Source organism: Choloepus didactylus, chromosome 6 (assembly GCF_015220235.1).
Source record: "Choloepus didactylus isolate mChoDid1 chromosome 6, mChoDid1.pri, whole genome shotgun sequence".
Lineage (NCBI taxonomy): Eukaryota > Metazoa > Chordata > Mammalia > Pilosa > Megalonychidae > Choloepus > Choloepus didactylus.
In genome coordinates, this window is record NC_051312.1 from 121,631,284 (window position 1) to 121,658,108 (window position 26,825).

Sequence of the window (26,825 nt, forward strand, 5' to 3'; positions counted from 1 at the left end):
AGTATTTTTGAAAAATACCCTCACACAAATGTGTTCATATACCTCTCTCTTAAGATTTTGAACTGTCTTAGTTTGGGTTCTGCCAGAAACAGACTTTCTAAGACAAAGATATGAGTGTGATCAGTTGATTCATAAATCTCTTCTCACAGTAAACAGTAAACTTTTGGTCTGGGGAGCTTCATTTTTCTCTCCCCATCCCTACATCATGCCTCTGAAACCAAAAGTCCTGCTGTTACCTTATGGCTTGTTTGCAAAAGCACTTTGCCTTATGTTTTTCTTTTAATGGAATAAAGCAAAGCTGGAGTTTTTGTTTTAGAATGCTTTGAAACATTTTGAAAGTCAACATTTGGGGGTGTGCCAGTTTGAGTGTATTGTGTCCCCCAAATGCCATTATCTTTGTAGTCTTGTGTGGGGCAGAAGTTTTGGTGTTGGTTAGATTTGCTTGGAGTGTGCCCCACCCAGCTGTGGGAGATAACTTTGATGAGATGTTCCCATGGAGGCATGGCCCGGCCCATTCGGGGTGGGCCTTGATCGGTGGAGCTATATAAATGAGCTGACTCAAAGAGAGGAAAGGGAGTGCAGCTGGGAGTGATGTTTTGAAGAGGAGCAAGCTTGCTAGAGAGGAACGTCCTGGGAGAAAGCCGTTTTGAGGCCGGAGCTTTGGAGCAGATGCCAGCTGCCTTCCTAGATAACAGAGGTTTTCTGGAGGCCATTGGCCATCCTCCGGTGAGGGTACCCGATTGCTGATGTGTTACCTTGGATGCTTTGTGGCCTTAAGACTGTAATTGTGTAGTGAAATAAACCCCCGTTTTAGAAAAGCCTATCCATCTCTGGTGTTTTGCATTCTGCAGCATTAGCAAACTAGGACAGGGGGATATTTGGGAGTTTGGAATTTCTTTGGAAAAAAGGCTTAGTGACAGTGACTGCCCTCATGACAATAAGTTTCCAGCATTTGCCAGGCTTCAGTTGTTAATCCTGTCCCTGAGGCCACCAAATGTGTTGAGCCATTTTTTCCATGTCACTGAATTCTCTAGAACATGATTAACAACTGAGAGAAGAATTTCCAACTGAATTATAATATCAAATTAAATGGGAAACCGAAATCATTCATTCCCAAGTGGACCATCACATGCATCAGCTAGAAGACAGTGCTCAGTATAACAATCACAGGTTAGTAATAATAGTGTGAGATAATATACACTAGCTGTTATCTAGAAGGACCCCTGGGTCCAGAGTGCTTTATAAACCATTTAAATAAAGGATTAACATAGAATCTGTTTGTGGATTGAAGGCTAAACTCATTCATTTGCGAGTCTCAAATTGACCTTAATATACTAATGTTTGTGAAATTTATATCCTCATTACCTTCTTTATTCAATTCAATCAATATTTAATAAGCATCTATTTTCTCTTAAAATTTATCTTGTTCTCCCAACCAAATATCACTTCTCCTTGAAATCCATAGCACTCCCTTTACTCTGCTCAGTATTTTCAGTCATTTCTGTTTGAGTCTTATTCCCTTATGAGATAATAAGTGCCCTTATAACAGCAACACTGACTCACTTGTCTTTATAACTCTTGAATCTCCTAGTACTAAACTATGTCATGAAGACAATCCATTGACATTAGTTGAACTAACTTGTATTGAAAGATAGGTAGGGTCAAGATGGGAAAGGAATGTGTCCTAGATTCATTTTTCCCCAATGTTAGTAAATAAAGATTTAGAAGTCATGTTCATAAAGATTGATTACATCATATACTTTGTTGATAAAATAATTGTAGCATTAGCATCTGGTGTTTAGTTTATCGATACACATAGCCCTGGTTTTAGAATGGAATTATTTAAACAGCACCATGGATATTTCTAAACAAGTATTTGCTTCCTAAAAAAGAAAACCAGGAAAAGTAATTAAAGCAGTCAACTAGTCACTTCTCTTAAGTGTTTTATTCTTTTAAAGACAGGCTGCTTTGTAAGTGTGTGATCATTGTAACATGTGTGTCCTTCCTAACCTGTTCTACTGACCTCTATTCCGAATAAACACTAGATCATTATTCTTTGTCTAGTTGCATCCGCTGTTTCTTTTAAGAAGATAAAAGAATGAGATGCAAATTTTCTACTCCTAGATTTTTCCATCAGTTTTAATTATGGAAAGTCATAATTAACTTTTGCAACCAAATCCTCACCCAAGCATGGTTTTCCCTTGACAACTAGGACAACCACACTTGTGGGAAGGCAGTGCTGTTTTTAATACATTTCTTTCATCTCAAGCTGTTTCTTTTACCTCTTTACAAAAGAATAACATCAAATATACAGACACACAAGGCTTGTTTTGCATCCAAAGTCAAGTCATTCATTTTTTTTTTTCCATATGAGATACTCTTCACTATGGTTCAGATGATGAAAGCCATATAAAGCCACAACCATGGCATTGTCAGTTTTATAGAATCGTTAAAAGAAACATAAACCATCAAACAAAATTCTGTTTTACAGGGCACGTAACTATAGAATGTCAATTGGACTTTTTTCCTCAAATTTCCATCTAGTGTTGGATACGTAGCCAGGGGATCAAGATCTGAGTTAAACCACAGCAACACAAAATTGGATGGTTGGTGAATTCGTGAATTCTCTACTGTTCAGAGGCAAGAAGGCCTTCACAGTGCTTTCTGCAGCACAGTTGTTGGATACCCACCCTCACCCACCCTAGACCCTTACCGCCCCACCAGGATCTGGCTCGGCTAATGCTCTCTCTAACAAATCCATCACGGGTAAATAAATCCCTTCTCTCTGAGGCCATCAGTCCCCAGAAAGTTGAGGTGTACTGAGTTCTGCAAGACCTTTTCTGCCAGGATTTCCATCACTTTCAGTTCTTTATGGTTTTTAGAAGTTCTTGCCCTTTGAAAATGTATTGCATAAGCATTAATTTATTACAGGTCTTTGCTGTGAAGGAAAGTTCTCCCCTGAAAATTTGTCATCACAGCCTTGTTCTTTATGCAAATTGAAAATTGTGTTTGGATTTGCATCATATACTAGTCTAGGAATCCTGACACTGAAAAATAAACACAAAAGTGGCCCCAGGTCAGTGATACTATGTTAGTTTCCAGCTACTAAAACAACTACCATACAATGAGTTGGCTTAACAACAGGAATGTATTGGCTCATAGTTTCAGCGGCTAGAAGTCTTGCTTCCTCCTGGGGTCAATATCTTATGGCTGCCCTGCTATCTTTTGGGTTCCTCAATTTTTCTGTCTCATGGCAATGCACATGGCAATGCACATGGCAGCCATGTCTTCACCTTTTTCTTCCAGGTTCCATCTGAACTTCCAGCTTTCTGGCTGCTCCCTATGGCTGCTTCTTCTGTGTCCACTTTCCTTTGCTTGTAAGGACTTCAGCCATAGTGGATTAAGGCCCACCCTCATTCAGTGAAGGCGCACCTTAAGCAATAACATCTTCAAAGGTTTACAAATGAGTTCACATCCATAGGACCTGAGATTGGGACTGGATCATGCCTTTTTAGGGGCACATGATCCAATCTCCAACAGACACCAACATTTCTGTATCTGTTAAAAGTAAACACCAAACATCTTTGAAGGAATTTTTGAGGGGTTATTGACTGAGAATTTTCCAGAATTGCTACAAAATAGAAATCCTTATGGTCAGGAAACATGACAAATCCTGAGCTACACAAATTAAAAATAGTAAGTAAAATTTAGAGGCATTTTAGTGAAATTGCAAAGCATTAAAGACAAAGAGAAGATCTTAGAAGTAATCAAAAATAAAAGATGAGATGAGCAGAGATTTCATACTACCAGTGGCCATGTATATGAAACTGATTTCCAGCATGATTCATACATTCTGATTTAAAAGAGTTTTCCTATATTTCATGCACAAGTCAGTAGTTTTCAAAGAATTTTTTTCAGAGATTATTAAAATACTAGAAACAACTTAATTTTTCTTTAATGGTGAAAGCACATGAAAAATCTTGTATTGCATTATTACCTTTGAACAGAGACCAATGAGGTTACAAAGTTCATTAGTAATTACAGTTATATTTTCTCTCATTGGAGGAATTTTCAGATTTACAGAGAATAAGAGTTTTAATCTCTAATGCAGAAATAAAGTTGTAATTTTTTAAAATCTGTATTATTTCCTTCTCTTAAAATTTTTGAGTTTCTGATTTCTTAATCTTTTCTAAAAACATTCTCAGAAAAAAATTAATCTAGACAAGAGAAAAAGCCTCTTGATGATGTTTCATCCTTTCTCTTGTTATAATAATAAAATACTGTTTTATCCATATGCAGATGAGAAAAACAATGTTCTCTGGTATCAGAAGTGTCTAGGAATAGAGATGTCAACTTAAAAAAAATCTTGCTTACATTAAATTTCCCCACCTGGGGAATTACTGATATTCTCACAAGCATTGGGGGCTACCAATTTGGAAGGCCAAGCCCTTGATCTTCGGGCTTGCACTCATGAAGTTTGTTACTGCAAAGGAGAAGCTAAGTCTACTTATAATTGTGCCTAAGAGTCACCCCAGAGAACCTCTTTTGTTGCTCAGATGTGGCCTCTCTCTCTAAGCCATCTCTGCATGTAAACTCATTGCCTTCCCCACTACTTGGGACATGATTCCCAGGGGTGTAAATCTCCCTGGCAATGTGGGACATGACTTGCAGGGATGAGCTTGGCCCTGGCATTGTGGGATTGAGAAAGCCTTCTTGGACCAAAAGGGGGAAGAGAACTGAAACAAAATAAAGTTTTAATGGCTGAGAGATCTCAAATAGAGTCAAGAGGTCATTCTGGAGGTTATTATTATGGATTATATAAATATCCCTTTTTAGTTTTTAGTATATTGGAACAGCTAGAAGGAAATACCTGAAATTGTTGAACTGCAACCCAGTAGCCTTGATTCTTGAAGAAGATTGTATAACTATATAGCTTACACTGTGTGAACATGTGATTGTGAAAACTTTGTGGCTACCACTCCCTTTATACAGTGGTATGCAAGATGAATAGAAAAATGGGGACAAAAAGTAAATGAATAATAGGGAGGGATGGGGGATATGGGATTTTTTGGTATTCTTTTTTGCTTTAACTTTTATTCTTATTCTTTGTGTGTGTGTGGTAATGAAAATATTCAAAAATTGATTGTAGTGATGAATGCACAACTATATAATGATACTATGAACAATTGATTGTACACCATGGATAATTGTATAATATGTGAATATATCTCAATAAAATTGAATTTAAAAAAAATCTTGCTTGCTACATAAGAAAACAATCCAATCTACTCATTGACAATAATTCTTATCAATTGAAGATACCTAACAGTCTACCTTGCATTTTTATTAGGTTATCTAAATTCTTTGGACAAAAATAACTCTGATTCTTACATTAATTTATTCTTTTAAAAAATATATAGAAACTCTTGCTTTGTTTCATAGCATTGTCATTCTCTTCAAGGGGGTTATAACACACTGATTTTCTGAACAAAGTATAGTGAAATGATTAGTCATTCGACAGTGTGATTAAAATAAAAAGTGATATTTTTTACTTTTACCACTTACTTTTAATGGGGCTCATAAAATTCTAATTAGAATAAATTCCTTTTATAAAGAAAACTATGTCACTTTCTCTTTATTGTTCCACATGGTATTATGCTAGAATACATAATATTCTATTTCTTGAGAAATAATAATACAGTAAAGTTAAATTAATTTTCTCTTATTTCCTTATATCTTCACAGATTGTGAGTGTTGGAAAGCATGTGAAAGGTTACCATTATATCATTGCAAACTTGGTAAGAATTCTTTATTTTCCACTTTTCATAAGAATTGCTAAAACACTCAAGATTATTTTAACTGTGCTTTAAAAATAATGCCCTCATACATGATTAGAATATATTATTTACTAAGCTTTACATAACACATCGGATAATAGTATTTTTATTTCCAATGATCATTGTATTTCTAATGTAGAATTCGACATTTTGATATGCAGATCAGCTTGATATTTGCCAAAGTGATATTTAAAACCAATTATAACATTTACTTTACTATGGTGTCACTCATCAAATTAAACAGTGGCTTCTTTCTCTGTCAAAATAATACTACTACTCTATGACTAAAGATTGCCAATACTTATGGATATTACAAGAATAATCTAAACTGATATCCCATGTTCTTCAATTTTAACAAAAACAAGATTGACGTGGCTATTTAAACAAGTCTTTTGAATAGCAGTAATCCAAAAATTTGTTTAAATATGTCAACTTTTCATAGATTATATACAGACATTGACTGAACAAGATATATGCATTATTATGACATCCTTCCAGGCCTGAGGCAAGCCCTTATAGCTTTCTTGGCAAGGCTCACTAAATATTTCTTGTTAACCTTGCATCAAGGGAAAAGCTGGCAATGGAAAGGGTTATCCCTTTCTTGCTTTATTAGATAACCTTCTTCCCCAAGGGCTTGATCTCTAAAATGTTTTATCTGAGAGGAGTTAAGAATGTTTTCTCCTTTTTCTATCTTTTCCCACTAAACATTTCTTTGGTAAATATCTTGCACTTGAAGCAGCTAAAGAGATATAGGATGCAAAAGAAATTCAGATCTATGCATACTCTTTTCATATGGTAAGAGGACCAATAGGCTTTAAATCAGGAACTCTCAGTCTTTAGTGAATTGGGTTTCACTGTGGAGCTGAGATATTAAAATGCAGCGATAGATTTTGAAATGTTGTTGTATTTATTGTTTTTCTTGAATAAAGTGTAATTTTGTTACTTAATGAATTACTGTGAAAATGCTGGGAAAATTTGACTTGTCTTTTCTGATGTTTTTAGTAGACCTATAGTCTAAGTGTTGTAATATATTTTATAAAATATAAAACACAAAGTTAACATATTCTGGTTTTAATCACTAAAAAAGAAAAGACCTTATGTCTATGGGATGTCTGTATTCACAATGATATTGTATGACATTCTAATTAATTGCTTTTATAGCAGTTAGAAAGTTTTGATGTCTATTCTTTCCAAACAATAGAATTCAGGGGGAAAAGTCAATATGCTGTACACTGTCATGCCAGATATGAATTGCTGACATTGACAACCAAAATAAACAAATCAGTACAAAACTGAAAGAATTAATAGTTATAGCATCCTATTATTAGGATGCTGTAACTTAAATATGCTATTTAAGTTACCTAAGTATTTATAATGGCTAAGTACCAATATTTGAAGTAGAGAAACTTTTTAGCTTGTGTTAGGGAAAATAACCAGCATTCTCACTAGAAATAAGAAAGATTTCACCATACATAATTAATATCTCTGTAACACATGGTTAGGCAGTGACTTGTGCATATCTACATTATAATATAGTGTATTAATATAAGATTCTATTGACTTATTCATTGATCCCTAAAGAACTGTGACTTCCAAAATCAAAGTGGATTCTGTTTTATTGAGCCAATCACCAACTAATTCTTGAGAGCTTTGAGCTTAGGATTCCCAAATGTGAAGTTAGTCCAAAATCACAAAAAAAAAAAAAAAAAAAAAAAAAAAAAAAAATTATACTAAGGCAAAAGACTGAAAGATTTTCCCCTAAGGTCAGGAACAAGGCAAAGATGTATCTCTCACCACTTCTACTGAACTTTGTAATGAAGTTTCTAGCAAGGGCAATTAGGCAAGAAAAATTAATAAAAGCCACCCAGATTGAGAAGGAAGAAGTAAAACTATCTCTAATTATAGATGACAAGCTCTTGTATATAGAAAATTCAAATGAGTCCCAAACAAACCTATTAGAACTAATAAATGAGTTCAGCAGAGTTACAGGATTTAAGATCAATATACAAAAATGTACTATATTTGTATTTACTGTCAACATTCTAAAAATGAATTTTTTTAAATTTTCCATTTACAATAGCATCAAAAAGAATGAAATATTCAGATATAAACTTAGTAAAAGAAGTATGATACTAAATACATTTATACTGAAAATTACAAAACACTATTGAAAGTAATTAAAGAACATTTAATTCAGTAGAAAGATGCCCTGTGTTCATAGATTAGAAGACAATAATATTAAGATATCAATACTCCCTAAATTTATCTACTGATTCAAAAAAATCCCTGTCAAAATCCCAGCTGCCTTAATTGTAGAAACTGACAAGGTGATCCTAAAATTATATGGAAATTCAAGGGACCCAAAGTAGCCAAAATAATCTTGAAACTAAAGAACAAATTTGGGGGCTCACATTTTCCTGATTTCAAAATTTATTTCAAATCTGCAGTTATCAAGACTTTATAGTACTGGCATAAGGATAGGCATATAGATCAATGGAATAGAATTGAGAGTCCTGATATAAAGCCATACATTTGATTTTCATTAAGATGCCAGGGGAATTTAACGGGAGAAGAGAAATCTTTTCAACAAGTGGTGATGGTACAACTGGATATCCACATGTAAACGAATAAAGTTGGAATCCCCATCTCATAGTATACGCAAAAGTTAACTTAAAATGGATCAAAGCCCTAAATGTAAGAACTAAAACAATAAAACTCTTGAAGAAAACATACATGTAAATATTTGTGACATTGGACTAGGCAATGATTTCTTAGATATGACACCAAAAGCAACTACAAGCAACCAAAGAAAAAAATAGATAAATTGGACTCCATCCAAATTAATTTTTTTTCTGCTTTAAAGGATACTGTCAAAAAGGTGAAATGACAACCCATAGAATGGGATAAAATATTTACAAATCATATATCTGATAAGGAAACCATCATCTGGAGGTACTGGTGAAAGTATCTAGTATCTCAACAGATTTACCTCCATTCTAGAAATTTCCAAGAAACCTAGAGGCAGGAGAAACCTTAGCTGTACATTGATTCATTGTAGTCTGCTTTTCAGAAATTTAAGTTAGAAAATTGCCTTCCTACTTTGCCTCTAAACATTCTCCTTTCTGATTCTTCTTTCACTCTGCTACTAGTTATTAAATAAAGACAGGCCTGAGCATATAATTTCACTACTAAAATTTTTTCGTTGACTCTTGGTTGCAAGTACAGTAGAAGACATGAGACCCTTCTTGACCTGATCCCCCCTGGTTCTTCCAGTCCCACCTGCCAACTGATACCTGTGGTCTCTCCTCCGCAGAACTTGTTGTTCCTTCAACGTGGCATACTAGGCCAACTCTGAGTCGTTGCACAAATTATTAGCATATTCTACAAGGGTACTCATACTAAATATAAGCAGTGCCTTACTTAAATCCTTTAGAATAAAGTTTAAACTAACCCCATAGCCTCTTTCCCACTCCACATGTCCCTACATATGTCCCTACCTGAAATTGCCAGACACCTAATGCTGTTTTACTCCTCACAGCTTTAGCTGATGCTATTGTCTCCACCAGGAGATACTTACCCCACCCAATAGTTACTAATGGTCACTTAAAGATGCCCTTAATTACCCTATCAGATAGTCCCTCTTCTGGGTTCACAAATAACTCTGAGTACTGATAGAACAGAATCCATTCATTCTTTCATTCATCAAATGATTATTTTATACCTCATCTGTGCCAGGTACTGTCCGAAATCCTGTAGCACAGCTGCAAGTTATGCATTAATACACAGCAGGCTGATAATGGACAGGGACCATGTTTCTTTTTTACCTTATCTTTTTCTCTGTTGGTGAACTCTGCCTTCCCTCTAACATCCAGCCTAAATGTCATTATAACTGTTTTAATTAATCCTTAAAATAGATATGTTTGTTTTATAGATTGAAAAATGAGGTTCAGTGTAATGTATCCAAGATCACACAGATCCTAAGTGTCAAAGCAAATTTAAAACTCTGGCCTGTGTCATTACAAAAAAAATAATAAATTCAAAAATAACTTAATAGATTATATAGGGACTAATACCATACAAAGTGACCATTCAATTAAGCATTCCTCATCTGCCAAACAAATACGTAGAACTCTAGCTCTCATTAAGATTTTTAATTTTTAAAAGATGTGTGTGTGTATGTGCGTGTTTGTGTGTATTACAGCATCATCAAGTTTATTACACAATATTCAACCTATCAGAAAGACAAACAAATCACCGACAACAGGAGGATGGGGCCTTGACCTTTCTGAGGGTTGGTTTTTTGGTTTTTTGTTTTTTCTTTCCCTAAAAGATATATTTATTTTACAGCTAGGAAAATATCTAGTTCTGCCATAAAGAAGTATAAAATTATAAAATGTTCGAGGTGCATCAGTGAACATTAACAGAATCTATTCCCTGTCCCCTGCCACCACCACCTCATCCACACACACACACATACACACACTCATCCACACCCCATCTAGAAGGTAAGGAAATTAAGATAGAGAGTAAAGTGACTTGCCTACATTTAGGCACCTGGTTAGTGACAGAATGGAAACTAGAACCTAGTTCTCAAAATTGGCACTCATACATTATTACAAAAGTACAATGACTCCATCTCATGTAAGATTCCACCAACTTGGCAACACTGTTTTATTTTTTACTTTGTGCTTCCTATGTTTTTTAACTTTTCTACATGGGGCATATCTGACTCCACCACCTATCTACTTGCACATCAAAAGCGCACACTGTAATTTCTTAACAACCTCATTTTTTTAAAATGTTAAGTGTGAATTTGCCCTATTCTACTTGATGTGCCTTCTGTTAACTGCATCAGACTTGTCTCAGTATGATTTAGTTGGCTTGTGAACTGAAATGCAAAACACAACAGAAATGTTATCTGAATTAGAAAATACTTAAAGGATGAACAAACACTTATTAAAAAACTGTGATGTGATGGGTCTATAGGTTTACCTAAAGTCATCACAATATCCGAGTCACCACACTTTATTTAAACATTTCCTTTTCCCTTAGAGGATGTATGAACTGCAAATGAAAATTGAAAGGAGAACCAAGTTGGAAGTTCATCTTACTTAGGAGATCATTAACTGTTGTACAATGCAAGCAACATGGTCTCCAAGTTCCACAATATTCTCTGGTAAAAACCGAAATTGACCATGGAAGCAACTGTTCCCAAGGAAAGTGCTTCACAGTCCAGAGCCTATCAACTTTCTATATAAAATTATAAGAAGATGCATGAACGGAAAAACATTGTCTGTATTCAAACAAATCTAGCTGAAATTAACTATGCCACCTGCCATTCATTCAAACTATAACTGAAAAGATGTTTTAATCAGATGTGATCATTTGTTCCTTTTCCCTTCAGCATAGCGACAGGATGGAGTCAGAGAAATATGGACTGTAATTTACCAGAATTCACATGAGATAGTTGTTTGGAAGGCTGCAACCTTTGCCCGTGCATCCTGCAGCTATGGGATAACACTGTGAAAGATGGTCTGGCAGACCCTCTATTCCAACTACTGATGAAAGGAAAGAGTATTGTCATCAATTAGCAACTAATGCAATAGTTGGATCACTGTGGCTTTTAGAAAATGTTGAAATTGTTAGCCTGCCTATGAGTGTGCCTGTGCTCTGGTAGAAGCAAGCAAATGTCCAACTGACATTTTGCTAGGTAGAGATTGATGGACAGTATTTTTCCCATTTCAAAACACAGATTTGCTTTCTGGTATCTAGTTTTTTCCTAGGAAATGACAACGTTACTGATGAGCTGTCAAATTAGCTGGCACATAAGAAGTATGAAATAAATATTTGAGTGCATTAGTTAATAATAACTGTCATTTACTGAATTCAAACCAGATGTGCTAGAAACTTTAGGATTATCATTCTGATTTTGCATGTGAGCAACCTGGGTCTAGAAAGGTACAGAAGAGGAATTCAAAGCCAGGGCTCTTTTTTATGGTATCACTTTGCCTCTCCCAGGGAGACTATCGTAATTAACAAAATTTAAAAGACCTTTATGAAGGAATCCATAGGTGCATTGGGGTAAAAAGGTTGAACTCAAGAGTCAGTTTGTCTAGTTGGAATCTTGGTTCTACTGTGTATTTACTAGGTAACTTTGAATAGTTTTGCTTCACCTCACTGAGCCTCAGTTTCCTTATAGAACGTTCTATAACAGCATTATGTAAGATAAGGCTTATAATAGGATCTATCTCATAACATTGCTGTGAGGACTAAACTAGGTAAATAATCTATATAATGTGCTTAGCACAGTGACTGGCACATAATAAGCCTAGCATCAATAATAGCTATTATTCTGTCCTCCTGGGGCTCTTGACAGCAATTTTGTGTAATTGCCAATAGATTGGTCTGTGTCTTCTAGTACAGCAATATGTGTAAGAAGACAATCTCCTTTATTATAACAAAACACTGAAGGCTCCAAAATCATGGCAGAGATGGATTCATTCAGATGGCAGCCCCAACTCTCCCTCTTCTCTCTGATTTCTTCACTGATTTCTGCACATTTTACTTCCACAAAAAGTGGTCAAAACACTTTCAGTGCACAACTGAAGCATATTTAAATTTTCAGAAGAAACTTTATGTCTAAAAACTAAGAGAAAAAAAAAGAAAGCAATTACAGATGGTACTGACTCATGTGTGTGTGTGTGTGTGTGTGTGTGTGTGTGTGTGTGTGGTTTATTTTTCTTAAGGCTAATACCTTGAGACATATTGGTTCATTTTCTTAATATGTTTTTTGCCCTCTTCTTGCAACTGTTTATTTCATATTTTTCATTGAGTGTGTATTTTTGTAAGGCATCTTAAATATTTATTGGGGAAATAATAGGCCAGGTATAAAACACAGATAGATAGCTGGATAGATAGATGATAGATAGATGATAGATAGATAGATAGATAGATAGATAGATGAAAGAGAGAGAGGGAAGGAGAACAAGAGAGAAGAGTGGAGAGGAGGGAAGGCAAGAGGGAGGCTGGAAGAAAATATGTATGTTTCCAGAATTTTTGAAACCCAGATAACTATCTCGAGGCCAAAATAGATGATACCCTTCTCCATCCTCTTTCCTACCACTCAGGAGTCTGTGAGTGGCTGATCTTGCCCTCTTCTCTTCCACTACCATTTCCCAGGACTTATGAGGGTTGTGGTAGCTGACATAAAATGAAAGCTTTTACCCTCTTTGACTCAAATTACCAGCTCTGTCTACCTTTAGACCACTTTGTAGTTAAAATGAACTCCCCTACATGGTCTTACCCATCATATACTCAGAGTACAATAATACCCTGATATTACTTTCATATAATATATTTTCTACATATCTATGTCAGAGAGCAATTATGTCCTCAACAAGAGACTTCTGGTGCCATCATATTCATCTGTACTTCATAAAAGGCATTTAGGAAATACTTGTTAAGTTTAATTGAACTGAACTGAAAACGTACTTTTCTCATGTATTGAATTTTGAATGACAGAATTTAACAGCTAAGTTCACATAATTGGATTTTCCACATCTTTCTAATAATTGTTTTATTGGAAATCTATTTGGATGACCATATTGGTTATTAATTTCTGTTACCATTGAAGAGCTGAAGTGTATAATAATGAACTAAATTTAACAAACTGTCATATTGATTTTTATAGGGATTTAAGGACATTTCTCTTGAGAGGTTTATACATGGTGGAGCCAATGTTACAGGATTCCAATTGGTAGATTTTAATACACCTATGGTAACCAAACTAATGGATCGCTGGAAGAAACTTGATCAGAGAGAGTATCCAGGATCTGAGACCCCTCCAAAGGTATTTGTTTGTTTTTATCATATGTATGGTTAGCATTTTTTTCTATTTAAGGTAGAAAGTGCATTATGCAATTCTTCCAGTAACATTTTGTCAGACAATAGTATGGCATGAGAAACAATAATTTTGTCATTATTGATGACAGCACAAGCACTTAATAATTTTTAAACTTCTATATTTAAGAGTAGAGTTGTTGGAATTAGCTCAAATAATTTAATATTATTAATTTATGCATGACTTTCCTTGAGAAAATTGCATGTATTTTTAGTTTTGTTAACTAAATTTTTCAAATGTGAATGACCATCAGTAACTTCTCTATCCAGAAAATAACTGTACTTGCAAAACAATTTATCAAACAAGTAAATAAATTAGGAAATTGGTAGAAAGGTAAAACATACAAGCTTCTGCAAAATTTATCTTTCAAGTTAACAATACAAGGTCAGAATATTTAATTGTTTGGACAGATACTGCAGAAGTATGCTATTAATAGCTACAAAGAAAGCTGGTAAATTCCTTATAATAATCCTATATTTTTCTCACCTGAAAAAGCAGATACTTTCCTAGACATCATGTAAATAATGTCATAGTGTTTCTTAAACCCCAGCTTAGTGATTTTGATATCCTACATAATAAGGAATCATCATCATTAACATACTTTTGCTAATCTCTCAGTGGCAGTGTATTACAGCAAACAGTTTTCAAAGGATAATTTGGAAATACAAGCCTAAAAAAACTAATACCTAGAGTTGGAGAGTCTGAGCTCTTCTGTTTTCTCTATATGGCAATTTCTCCTCTGTAATACAGGAATTTGACTGGCCATACCATCTTCACTACACTATAGAATCATGGAATTTCAGAACAGAACATTTATTGAGTGTCCACTATACTGAGCACTGTAATCCAACACTCTGATTTTATATATTAATAAATGAAAGATGTTGAATGGGTATATTAATTAGCCCTAAGTCAGGGACCAGGGTCATGGAATGTCCAGAAGAGAACCTTGACCTCCCTGAGTGTTAGACAATTGCACTATCCCCTATATTACAGCACATCCCTAGGCAATATAGATGAAAGCAGACTAAAAAGCCAAAAACTTTTCAAAATGCAAATCATCCTTAGGAATAAAAGAACCTTGAAAAGTCTTTCAGTCTGCCTTTTGCCTTCAAGCAGGTCCAAAGATAAATCATCCCCAAAGCGGAATTCTCCCAAGTGTTAGTACTCAAAGAGAAGATCATAAGTCCCCCTTTTGAACCCATTTCTAATCTGGACAGTCTGCTATGTGGCATGCTCCCTTCATGCTGTCATCAGGGTAGGCAGAGACTCCCTTCCCCTTTCTCTCTCCCACAATAGAAAACCGTATCTCTTCTTTCACCACAACTCTGTTTATCGTATCAGTTTTTAGCTTAGTATTTCTTCCAGGAACCATCTCTTTAACATCTTGTTAATCTTTTGGCTTTAGAATCTAGAATGGGCTTCAACCTTCTTAGCTGTGCTTCATAGCTCCATACGGTCATTTTTTTCATTTTAGTGATAATGTTAGCATGTGGTCAGAGCATGTTCCACGGTTGTCCTCCATCCAGACACACCCATGTGCTCAATTCTTCCCTCCCCTATCTTGCTTTTCGCCCATCCCAGTGTCTTCTGTTTACCTCCAACTAGACTAGTCTATGCCACAGCTTTAGGCACTTCATTATACTGTCTCTAATATTCTTCCATTGAATTGTGTATGTAAATGTCATCTCTCAAGCAAAAGTAAATATCCTGAATGAAAAACTACATCAGTATGTATAATTCTCCCATACCTTTCATAACTCTCAGCATGACACTAGGCATTCAGTTGTCCTTTAATAAATATATGCTTAATTAAATTCTACTTGGATTGTTTAGTACTCCAGGAAAGATTAAAAGAACAACTTCTGATCTTGTCATTTCCCTACTTTAAAAAGAAATTCTGGAATAAAGATTGTTATGGGTTGAATTGTGTCTCTCAAAAGAGATATGTTGAAGTCCTAATCCTTAGTACCTCATAAAGTGACCTTATTTGGAAAGAGGGTCATTTCCAGATGAATTAGTTGCACTCAAATGGGATCATACCGGAGTAGGGTGGGCCCCTCATCCTATATCACTGGTGCCCCTGTAAGAAGAAGACAGTCATGGGGAAAAGGCCGTGTGATAACTGAGGCAGAAATGGAGGCACTATAAGCCCAAGAACACCAAAGATTGCCAGAAAACCACCGAGGCTAGGAAGATGCAAGAAAGGACTCTCCCCCGCAGGTTTCAAAGAGAGCGCGGGCCTGCCCATACCTTGGTTTTTGACTTCTAGCCTCCGAAACCCTGAGATGATACATTACCACTATTTTAATTCATCTAGTTTGTGGTACTTTGTTGCAGCAGCCCCAGAAAACAAAGACAAAGGTCTTCCCCAGTATAGGCCAAAAAAGTGCTTCCACTTGTGTGTCCCTCTACTCTGTTTCTGATGCTCCAGCCAATTTCAACTGCCCTGAACTTTCCCACTCTATGAGTCCCTGTGCTTCTGCCTGCACCTCAGCTGCCCCACACGTTCATTTCCACCTGCCCACATACAACCATCTTCCAAAACTTTATCTCAAATTCCACTTTATTTTTGAAGATTTTTTTTAATTCCTCCATGTAAATATGATCGCTTTCTCCTTGGTAATCGCCATAATATTTTATTTTTTAACTCAAGGACTTAACATAATTAAGTGTGTACTTACTGTTTCACACCTGTGAACTCCTTTGGGACAGTCTCCATCACTTAACTTTGTAGTCTTCATGATTTCTAGCCAATGTCTAGTACATTTTTCAGAGAGTTCTCAGATATGACATGAAATTTCACCCTCTGAACAACCATAGGAGACAATCATTATTATCTTGTTTTTTGACTTTGTTCTATCTTGTGTTACATAGCTTAGGAAGGTGCTTCCTATTGCTAAGGTTCTGCCCCAACTCTGTCTTACCTACAAACCTTAGCAGATAGAACTCATTCCACCATGGTCAAACTCTAGGACAAGATCTAGTTTTACTCTGCCTAAAATGAAAAGCTTATTTAATAAGAATTTTCTAGATACCATCCAGAAGTTGTATGCCCGTGAATATGGTTTCCTGGACATACAAAACATGTGGGATGACAGTATGTTAAGGTTGGTGGATTGAGCTATCGGGGGAGGGGGCTCAGGGTATGATGGAATTCTTTGTATGGAGTTAGTATTGTTTTTGCAACTGTTCCTATAACTGTGAATTTTTTTCATAATAAAATAAAATAAAATAATAAAATAAAATAAAATAACGTGGGAAAAAATTAAATGCTTTGAAAAGGTAAAACTAGTTTAACCAACTATTTCTTTCCATCTATCAGCGCTATGACCTTTCAAATTCCAGGCCTTTACCACTGTGAATTAATGTCTGCTTTGCTCTCCTCCACTCTTTGTGAAACCTGTTCTTTTTTTCTAGTTCAGTTGTTTCATAAAAATGGATGGTGTAAAACACAGCAGGTGAATTTGCTTTTTGGTGCCATCTCTTTCTGTGTTTTTTCTCCTTTTTGAGAAGCCAACAATATTGTTTTGGTTGCTTTCTTGATCCCAACATACTGGCAAGGCAATTTTCTCTTTCCCCCTATGTCTTTAACAAGTTTCATTTTATTTCTTGCTTTTATTTTCTTGCCCTACAAGAAGACACTTTGATAGCTCTCTAGACTCAAAGATGTGTCCGTTCAGGCAGGGAAGGAGGCATATTCATTGTGGATTTAGCAGCTAGCTTGACCACCAAGTTTCCTTCAGCCACCCTATCCCAGTTGTGAGGGGGGCTTGCCTATCCTAAAGCCTGCTGGATCAAGCCCTTGAGGATTATACAACGAAGCTCATGCCTCACAAATCTTTCTAATAAAAATTTTTAAATTAGGTTCTCTGCCATTGAGAGGTTCTTTATTAGATCTTATATTCTTTATTTTATCCTTATTTTAGTCTTTCTCTTCCCTGAAATACTGGCTGCTATGCCTAATAGTTATGTTGCCTTAGTTTGCTTTCTATAGTTGAAATTTAAAATGCCTTTTCTTTCTTGATTTGCAAGCAGCAAATCAAGGAGAACATAGCATCCTCCACTCTCCACTCTCTTCTAGCACAGACTTAGAAAATATGAGGCATAGGGAATTGACAATAGGGAACTCTTTAAAGAGATAAGATAGGCTGTCGTGATTAGTAGTTGATACTCTGCCATGCTTCAAGAAAATTGTACCATATTTTCCATGTGTTTAGAATGTCTCTAATCAAATTTTACCAAAAGTTCTTCTCTGTTATTTTTATTTTCAGCTTAAACAAATTACATTTTCCCTCTCAGTCTGTCCTTGCGTCTTCTCCTGTCCTTAATAACTTTCACCCGAGGAAGAAAAGGGCTTGGTCTTTTCTCAGAGAAAAGCATGCAGGTGATCAACAGAAAGCAGATACTCTATATTTTATTTCTCTATTTTCCTAAGTTATCATGGAAACTTAGGGACAGAACTTAACCTTCCTGAACACAACCAATGGTTTAACAATGCTCCTTCCTATTTACTTTAGTGACAGGCACATACATATTTGTTGAATAAGTCATTGTTATTTCTGAATTTGACTTTCTATTTCTGAATGACAATAAACAGTCTCAATCATTCTTCTGGTGGATTGACCAAAGATATATACCTCATGTTAACAAGCATACATTAAACCTCAGGGAACCCCGCTAGTCTTTTTGGAGGAGGAAAAGAGAAAGACATCCCAGCCCTCCTGGGGCTCATACACAGGGACAGAATTCAACTCAGATCGCAAAAATTCTGCACATGTTTAAGGTACTACAAGTGACCTAGCTGCCCAATTCTACTTTAGATTTTATTCATATGAAGTTAAATTCTTATTTAATTAATGAGTTCTTTTTCTTACATGAGTACAAAATTTCAAATAAGGGAGGAAATTATTTGGATAAAATGAATAAGGTTGTGAATCACTCATTCATATTTTTCTTTAGCTGTTTATACTTGACCACAATAGAAAGACCCCATCTAGAAGTCTCTCTTCTGTTATACTGCATGCATTTCCATGTATAAAAATAGGCTTATGGGTTGTGCTGCTCCTTGAAATCCTAAGTGATGGAAAAATGTTTATTAGAATTTCTATTTTTCAGAGTTTCTTCTTTTTAAATAGGAATGGTAAGGTTTAGTATTCAGTCTGTAATTAAGTGATAATAGAAATTTCTGAAACCAGAGTCAGTTAACTATCAGTAATTTAACTGCCCTTCAGACAGGCTTTATGTTATAAACCCACATTGCTCCAAGACTATGCCTGGTGCGTGATTAGATTTGAACATTTACTGTTGTAATCACTTTTATTTGGTTAGTACACCTCTGCTCTAACTTATGATGGAGTCCTTGTGATGGCTGAAACTTTCCGAAATCTGAGAAGGCAGAAAATTGATATCTCCAGGAGAGGAAATGCTGGGGATTGTCTGGCAAATCCTGCTGCTCCATGGGGCCAGGGAATTGACATGGAGAGGACACTCAAGCAGGTAACTCACAATTTTATTGAAATTCAGTTTACTTGATGGTCTTGTTGAAGTAGAATGTTCAAGAAAACAGAACAATTTATCTGAGCTTAGGTTTATTATCAATTGCCAATTTGATATATCAAGGGATTTTTTATTTTTGAGATATTTTCTAAATAGAATACTATGTAGGTGCATAGTCAGGATAACCAAGGTTATGTTGCAATAATAAGCAAGCCCAAATCTCAGTAGCTTACGTCACAAAGAGTATTTCTCATTCTCACACCAGACTAACAGGAGCACGTTGCTCATTGCTGTCACTCAGGGACCCAGGCTGAGGGCCCGCAGAGAGGCCACCACGGTGAATGCTGTGAAGGGAACCAGAGGGCGATGGGAGGTCTCAAATTGGTGGTTACATGGTGTGTCCCACTAGTGACACACGTCACATCTGTTTAAAACTCATTTATCAGAAAGAGTCACATAGCCCTAGCTAACTACAAGGAGTCCAAGAAGTACAATCCTACCTTGAGCCCAGAAGAACCAGAGACATTTGAAAATACTACTAATGACAACTTCAGTAGACCTTGAATTGCCTTATGACTTGGATAAATGATTTAATTATTTTAATCTCTTATAGTTGTACAAACACTGTTTTTCAAATGATTAATGAGTTGTATATGTGCATGCATATATATATAATTTTATGTATATTATTTTTAATATTTCACTTTAAATGTTCTGAAATGCCATAGATAAAGAATATAAGTTAAGTAAAAGTGAATAAAAAAGATTTGGAATAAAATGTTCTTGAATATTTTTAAAAATGTATTTATATATTTTGAACTCCTCAAATATTAATTTTGATATTAGCAAGGGAGAAATTATGATCTGGTGTGGGTATCAGGGCTATTCAATCCATTACATGGATATATGGATAAAACTGAAAAGTAACTATAAACAAAGCATTGTTCCATGCCTATGAACAGTATTTCAATATTGAGGAAAAATTCTGTTCATTAAAATGGAATCTCTATAATATAAAAAATAAAACATTAATCTTCCAGGTATATCACAGAATTGTCTGTATATTCATTTAACATTATTATTTCAGATTCTTTCCCAATAGCTCAAATATGCCATGGGCATTGTAGTGATACGGTGCTAGTTTGTAGTTTTCCACACTTGGAATAATAAGCCAGCAGACAAAGTCAGGATGTTTATAAGTGAAATGGCAGATGAATACATGTGTGGGTTTTCTTTTTCACTCATAGGTCCGCATTCAAGGGCTGACAGGGAATGTTCAGTTTGACCACTATGGACGTAGAGTCAATTACACAATGGATGTGTTCGAACTGAAGAGCACAGGGCCTAGAAAGGTGAGCCGGTGATGAGCTTTTCTTAGCTTGCCTTTGACGTGTAAAGGCTTGCAGATGACAGACAGCTGAAAGTTCTAATTCTTCTTTTAATTTGTGAATGAATACTTACAGAGAGTACTTTCCCGATAATCTGTACTGAAATAAATTCCTGTGTCATATAAATTATATTTAATGATGTTCTAAAGCTGAAACAAACTTAATTTATTCACTGTTTATATCCTCTACCCAAAATGGAAGCAACATTTTGAAAATAAGTCTTAGCTAAAAAAAAATTCCACAAAGCAAAATTTACTCTGCAGGGAGCACACAATGGAGGTAAAGAAACATAAGCATCTCGTGTCCATGTAGGCATTTAGGAAATCATTAGAACGAGTACAAAGTTAAACTACTTCTAATAGAAGGAGTATTTAGAAAAGGCTGGATGTTCTTGAAGTAGACAAGTAGACAAATTCAACTGAGCAATGGAGAGAGCAGGTGGAAGACAAGATAACTAAGGAGTCGTGTTCAAGAAGCTGTTGGTGCCAGATTCTTGGATGTGGGAAGGTGACTCTGATGACCCTGTGATGTGACTAGGCACGTCGGCCGTCTTCCCAACACTCAGAAAATACTTTATATAATGGAAGATATCATATTCCTGCCACAGTAATTACCTATGAAAGTTTTATAGCTAACACATACAGTTTTTTAAATTCCTTTTCTCTATTAGCCAGGATGCTCAGGGAAAGGCATGTTTGTTACTTTATCTGAAAACACTGTTTCAACACTTGGCTGTTAAAAAAAAAACCTTTCCAAAATATACTTTCCTGCTTTACTGTAATAATGATAGGTACAATTTATGAAATGCCTACTATATCCCAGGCACTGTACTTGTTGTTTTGTATAATCTAATCCTTTGAATAATTATAAAACCTATACTCTGAGTTCTGTCATCTCCCTTTTACAAATAAGAAAATTAAGGCCCAATAGGTTATGGTTACTTGACTAAGGCCATACATTTGGGAAATGAGAAAACAAAGATTTTAATTCAGATATAGGTTATGGCTACTTGACTAAGGCATTACATTTGGGAAGTAAAAACAAAGAAATATGTTATTTCTGACTCCATAACCTTTACACGTCATTTTGCTGCCTGAATATACCCAGCTCTAGGAGTTTGTTTTCTAGTGGGAAAGAATGTAATGGGAAAGAATGTAAGTTGCATGTGACAGTTAAAGAGAAGTCATGTGGAAATTCTAAAGGGGAAGAGGTCACTTCCAGCCAGAGGAAAATAAATCAAGGAAGGCGGCATCGAGGAAGCGGGATGCAGTTAGCCATGAAGTTAGAGTTTGGATATGTAGAAATAGAAGAGGCAATAACCTGAAGAAAGGCAGTGGAGACAGTTAAGGACATTCGTGGAAAATGGCAAAGACTTTCCAAAGTTGTGTTTTGCTCTGGACTTTTGTGGGGGTGTGCTTCCATGTATGTGTAAGAGGGAGAGATTTGGAGCTGCCATGAAAACTATCTCCAGCTATTTTAGCATCTCCTTGAGTGCAGGCTGACAATTAATACTCAGTAGGCTGGAGTCTGCCGGATCCAGGTTGAGTTGGAGGAAGATGGATGACATCGGAGAAGCTAAGTGCACCTCCATGTTAAGCTCCCCTAAAGAGGATGCCCTCATCAAGAGAAAAGGACATGCTCCCAAGGGCTGGCTTTAAGGAAGAAATTCAGGGGGTTCCATGTAAACTGCCGTTACACACTCCGTCAATACACAGAGAACCAGCAACAAGAAAGAAAGGGGCCCATTTTAAGCAAAGTCCCTTCTGTTAACTGTGGAGGACACAGAATACTAGGCAGCCCCTAAACACGTTGGCTAACTAGTGGGCAGAGATAAAACAGGCCCACCTTCTGGGCACACAGGACTTGCAAAACTAGCTCTCTAACCAAAAGCTTTTTAAAATGCAAAAGACAATTCCATATTGTATAACACAGTACAGAAAGTAAAATGACTTTCTATAAAAAGAAAGAATAATGGAAAAGGAGGCTGGTGGTAGCTAGCAGTGATAGCAAATGGACTATTTATAGCACTGAATCTCTTTATGGCATATTGAACCATGATTATAACAAAAATTAACATTTTTTTGAGGAGAATGTTAAAGAGCAAGTTGGGAGACTGATGAACAAGACATCTTCACAGTCAGCTAATATTCATCTCAGACTCTTAAAAGAAATATGAAGTGTGAAATGGTGTAGACTCATCTCTCTTCATTTTTCCCTGGCAACGATCAACATGGGCATTCTGTCAGGAATATTAAACTTAAAAATGAGCTACCATGAGAAACGCTATGCTGGTGAGACTAAGCCATATGTCTGAAAAGTGAGCAATCGTTCTTGTAAATTGAAAGCTTGCCAGCTAGGAAGCTATCTCTGAAAATAGATGAAAGAGTCAACCCATCAGTTTGTCTGACTTGCGTAACAGGAAAACTGATTGGGAGTCTCATTAAGCAGAAGTCAAAAAGCTCTTTCTGAAGTCCTAGCACCTAAGTACGATAGAATCTGCTTATCATACTGGTGACCCCCAAGGCTCCAGGAGAAGTGTTCTAGGTCCAGAATTCCTTGGTTTCCAAGAATTTTTTTAGTAAAAATTATAATTATTGGGAGCAGGTTTCATGCAGACACTGTAATAGAAAATGACATGCATATTTGTATTTAACCCTCACACAACCTGTAATTAAGATATATTTTTTTCTCATTTTATAGAAGAGAAAAATGAGGCTCAAAAAAATCAAGTAACTTGCCAGGAATGTTCAGATGGAAAGAGGTGGACTTGGGATGGAAGCCAAAATCCATATAGCTCCAGAGCTCATTCTCTTGACTTCTAAGTACTATTGCTCCCAGGGCCCATAGGGTTTCCATTCACGAGTGGCATGGGGATCAAGCTAGATTTTTAAGGACTGGTCTGTTCAAAGCAGTTCTCAAAGCGATGAGTTTTTACTAGAACAGGGACTTGTCACAGCTGCTCACTCCTTATCCATTCCCTATGTTGTAGGCCAAGTCCACAGTAAATACAGATACATTTACTCATATGTATATTATGGATATATTTGCACACAGTTCACCTTTAGGGGATTAAAGGAGATTGATTTTTTCCTGACATCCCTTGTCAGTTTATGATTTAAATGTTTCCATATTTTTGCTCCAGATTTACAAAATCACTTTTCACCCAATTTCTTCAGGAGATTGATTTTTTCCTGACATCCCTTGTCAGTTTATGATTTAAATGTTTCCATATTTTTGCTCCAAATTTACAAAATCACTTTTCACCCAATTTCTTTCTCTAGGATTTGAGATAAAAATGCCCAGTTCTTTGTGTGATTCAGTGAGGTCAGGATGGGAAAAGCTCTTAGTAAATTGTAAAACATTGTAAAGAACTAGGGAGAGAACCTCCATCTCATGTGGGGTTCTAGATCCAAGTTTTAGGGTAACCATACTTTCTTTAGGGAGTGACTGCTGTGTGGTCTTAATTCCCATTAAGTCTGAGGTCTGCATGAAATCTAACATTAATTGGTCCCATATCACCAAAATATATGCATATTTATAGCAAGTAGATACAGTTAGGTAAAATTTTGCTTATCATTTTAATTTGTCAGCCTATCTGAGTCATTTATCTCTTGTGGGGAAAGTCATGAACCCACAGGTCAGTTTTTAAATGCAAAATGTCTAGGTCTTGCCAGCATCTGGGGACTTTCCAGAATGTGTACAGAACTATGATTTTTCTGTCGGGGGAACTCATTAATAAATAAAAATTGTCTTTCCTGGAGAAAGGGCTGCTGGGATCTGCAGGGTGGCTTCATGTTAATAGAGTGCTGAACAGTGAAACTGATTTTCATGTCATATTGTCATGTGGAAAGAAGAATTGAGAAGCAACTGACATGTTTTAAGTACAAGTAGGAATTGAGGAAAGGATGGGTCTTAAGGCATACTTCTTTTTAAATTAAAATTTTCACATACTAATTAAATAAATATGTTAGGAGTGGATTCACATGGACAAATGAAAATCAACCCATTACTGAATCCACATATACTCATCACCTTAGATCAAGCCAAGAAGCAACAAGTCATATTGAGAGAAATTCTTTTGTCCCATCTATTCTGCTATTGTATTATATAGACGACATTTATGAATAAAATGGTAACTGTTTCTGACAGGTTAATGCCTGCTTTATACTAACATGACAGCTAAAAAACTTAAAGGAGGAAAGAGAGTCTTCCAAAATACATTAGAACAAATAATGAAACCAAATCAGTGATCAAATACATATATTTTTTTGGAGAAGTGAGGTTTAATCAACTGCATCAAGAAATTCCAAACAACCATTTTTGGAAACTGTATAGCATAATGTCAAATTATGTGGACTTGGTGTCATACAGTCCTGAGCTTTGAATTATGGCCCCACTATAGGGTTATCTCATGCAATGTATTTAATTTTCTAAAATGGGCCTTCATCTCTAAAGTGGGGATAATAATAGTGCCTGCCTGTAGGTTTGGTGTGTATATAGCATTAAGATTCATATTTTAAAAAGCTTTAAGTACTGTGTCTGTCACAGAGCAAGCACTCAATAAATGATGGCTGTTACTATTACTTAATAGTCTGCATGATACAAAGAACCCTAAATTTCCATTAAGACCCTATTTGAATTTACTACTTTTTAAAGTATTTACCTAATTAGTTAACATATTCTATGGATAGGTGTTTGTTTCACTTCTAAATGAGAAAATAATATAAGGATTTAAAAATGAAAAAATACTAATTGAAATGTAATCTCTAAGTGAAAATCTCTTTAATATGCATCTCTGATGCATTCAGCATTTCAGAAATGCCTAAAATTAAGTTACCTAGTGGCTAGATCATATCAAACCAAGAACCGTTTCTCAATTGCTTTTAAAAACTCACAGATCATTTTTGTCTTCTTGCAAATATCCCCTACATGTTCCCTTTGTTAATCTGGCTATTCCCCTTATCATACAGCCAATAACTTTATTGATAAAATCATGCAAATTAATGTGTAGGGGCTGAGAGATCATCTTACTAGAAGAGAGAATCAGTATAAACTAATGTTCCAACTGTATCCATATTTCTTTTTGAACCACCCATTCAATGACTTGGCTATTCCATGATTGTAAATTTTAATGAGGCAGTATCATTAAAACCAGGAAATTTGATTTATCATCAAGTAAACTTCCAAACACTTTTTTTCATTTGCTTTTTAATTTTACTTTTTATGCTTACTGACTTATACCCCTCATTGTTCCAAGAAGGAACTAGAGAAAACTCTTCAAACATACGTTTTCAAGTATTTTTCTCTATGTTTCAGGTTGGCTACTGGAATGATATGGATAAATTAGTCTTGATTCAAGATGTACCCACTCTTGGCAATGACACGGCAGCTATTGAGAATAGAACAGTGGTTGTAACCACAATTATGGTAAGTTTTTGTCTCTGCTTTATGCTCTTCCATTTTGTCCACAGGCAATTTTAACTCCCCAGCTATGGAAAACAGGAAGGGTAAACCTGCATCTTAGTATCTGTGCCTTGGGGATTCTGATTCACAAGTCTTTTGAGGCTCTGAATAGCTTTGTCCTGAACTTTGAATACATACAGTACTTTTATTTGCATTATCTCTTGTTGCTTTGTTGTTCTTGGAAAATTGCACAGATGTTAAAAACTGAGACTGTTAAACTCTAATTGGAAATGTATGAAATGCTAAGACCAAAAAAAAAAGAAAGCATAAAAATGAAAAAGATCAACAACCAATCACATAAAAATATTCAGTAACAAACACCATATTATTACTGTTATGTTTATTAAAACATCAGTGTAATAATAGTAGTGCTTAAAATTATAATTTTCAGGTAGTTTAATCATTGGATAATGATTTGTATTGTCTGTTTATTCCAGTGGAAATATGAATGTGAAGATTTTAATGGGCATGTTTTATATAACTGAATGCTTTCAAAATTAATTTTGTTTATATTTATTTTTAATATGAAAAGGGCTTTTGCACCGATTATTTTTCTCATTAACAAATGACAAATACACAATCTAATTTATTAGAATTCTCCTGGGAATTAAGAAAAATATAATTGCTTCATTCAGCACATCATATAAGCTATAAAATTTATTAAATATTAAGGTTGCTTTTTCAAAGCGATTCTCATGAAATTACCTTTTAAATAATAGAATATTTTATATATTTTTC

General features: G+C 35.5%; 1 protein-coding gene across 8 annotated transcripts in view; it reads left to right on the forward strand.

Annotated features, from left to right (window-relative positions):
• GRIA4 (glutamate ionotropic receptor AMPA type subunit 4) overlaps positions 1 to 26,825 on the forward strand; it is a 380,763-nt gene that overhangs the window by 291,363 nt on the left and 62,575 nt on the right. For all 8 annotated transcript variants that reach the window (XM_037841263.1, XM_037841259.1, XM_037841262.1 and 5 more), the window contains 5 exons: positions 5,745 to 5,798; positions 13,528 to 13,686; positions 19,069 to 19,236; positions 20,484 to 20,588; positions 25,941 to 26,051. In XM_037841263.1, coding sequence (XP_037697191.1) covers positions 5,745 to 5,798; positions 13,528 to 13,686; positions 19,069 to 19,236; positions 20,484 to 20,588; positions 25,941 to 26,051 — 597 coding nt within the window. The remainder of the gene's footprint in view (positions 1 to 5,744; positions 5,799 to 13,527; positions 13,687 to 19,068; positions 19,237 to 20,483; positions 20,589 to 25,940; positions 26,052 to 26,825) is intronic.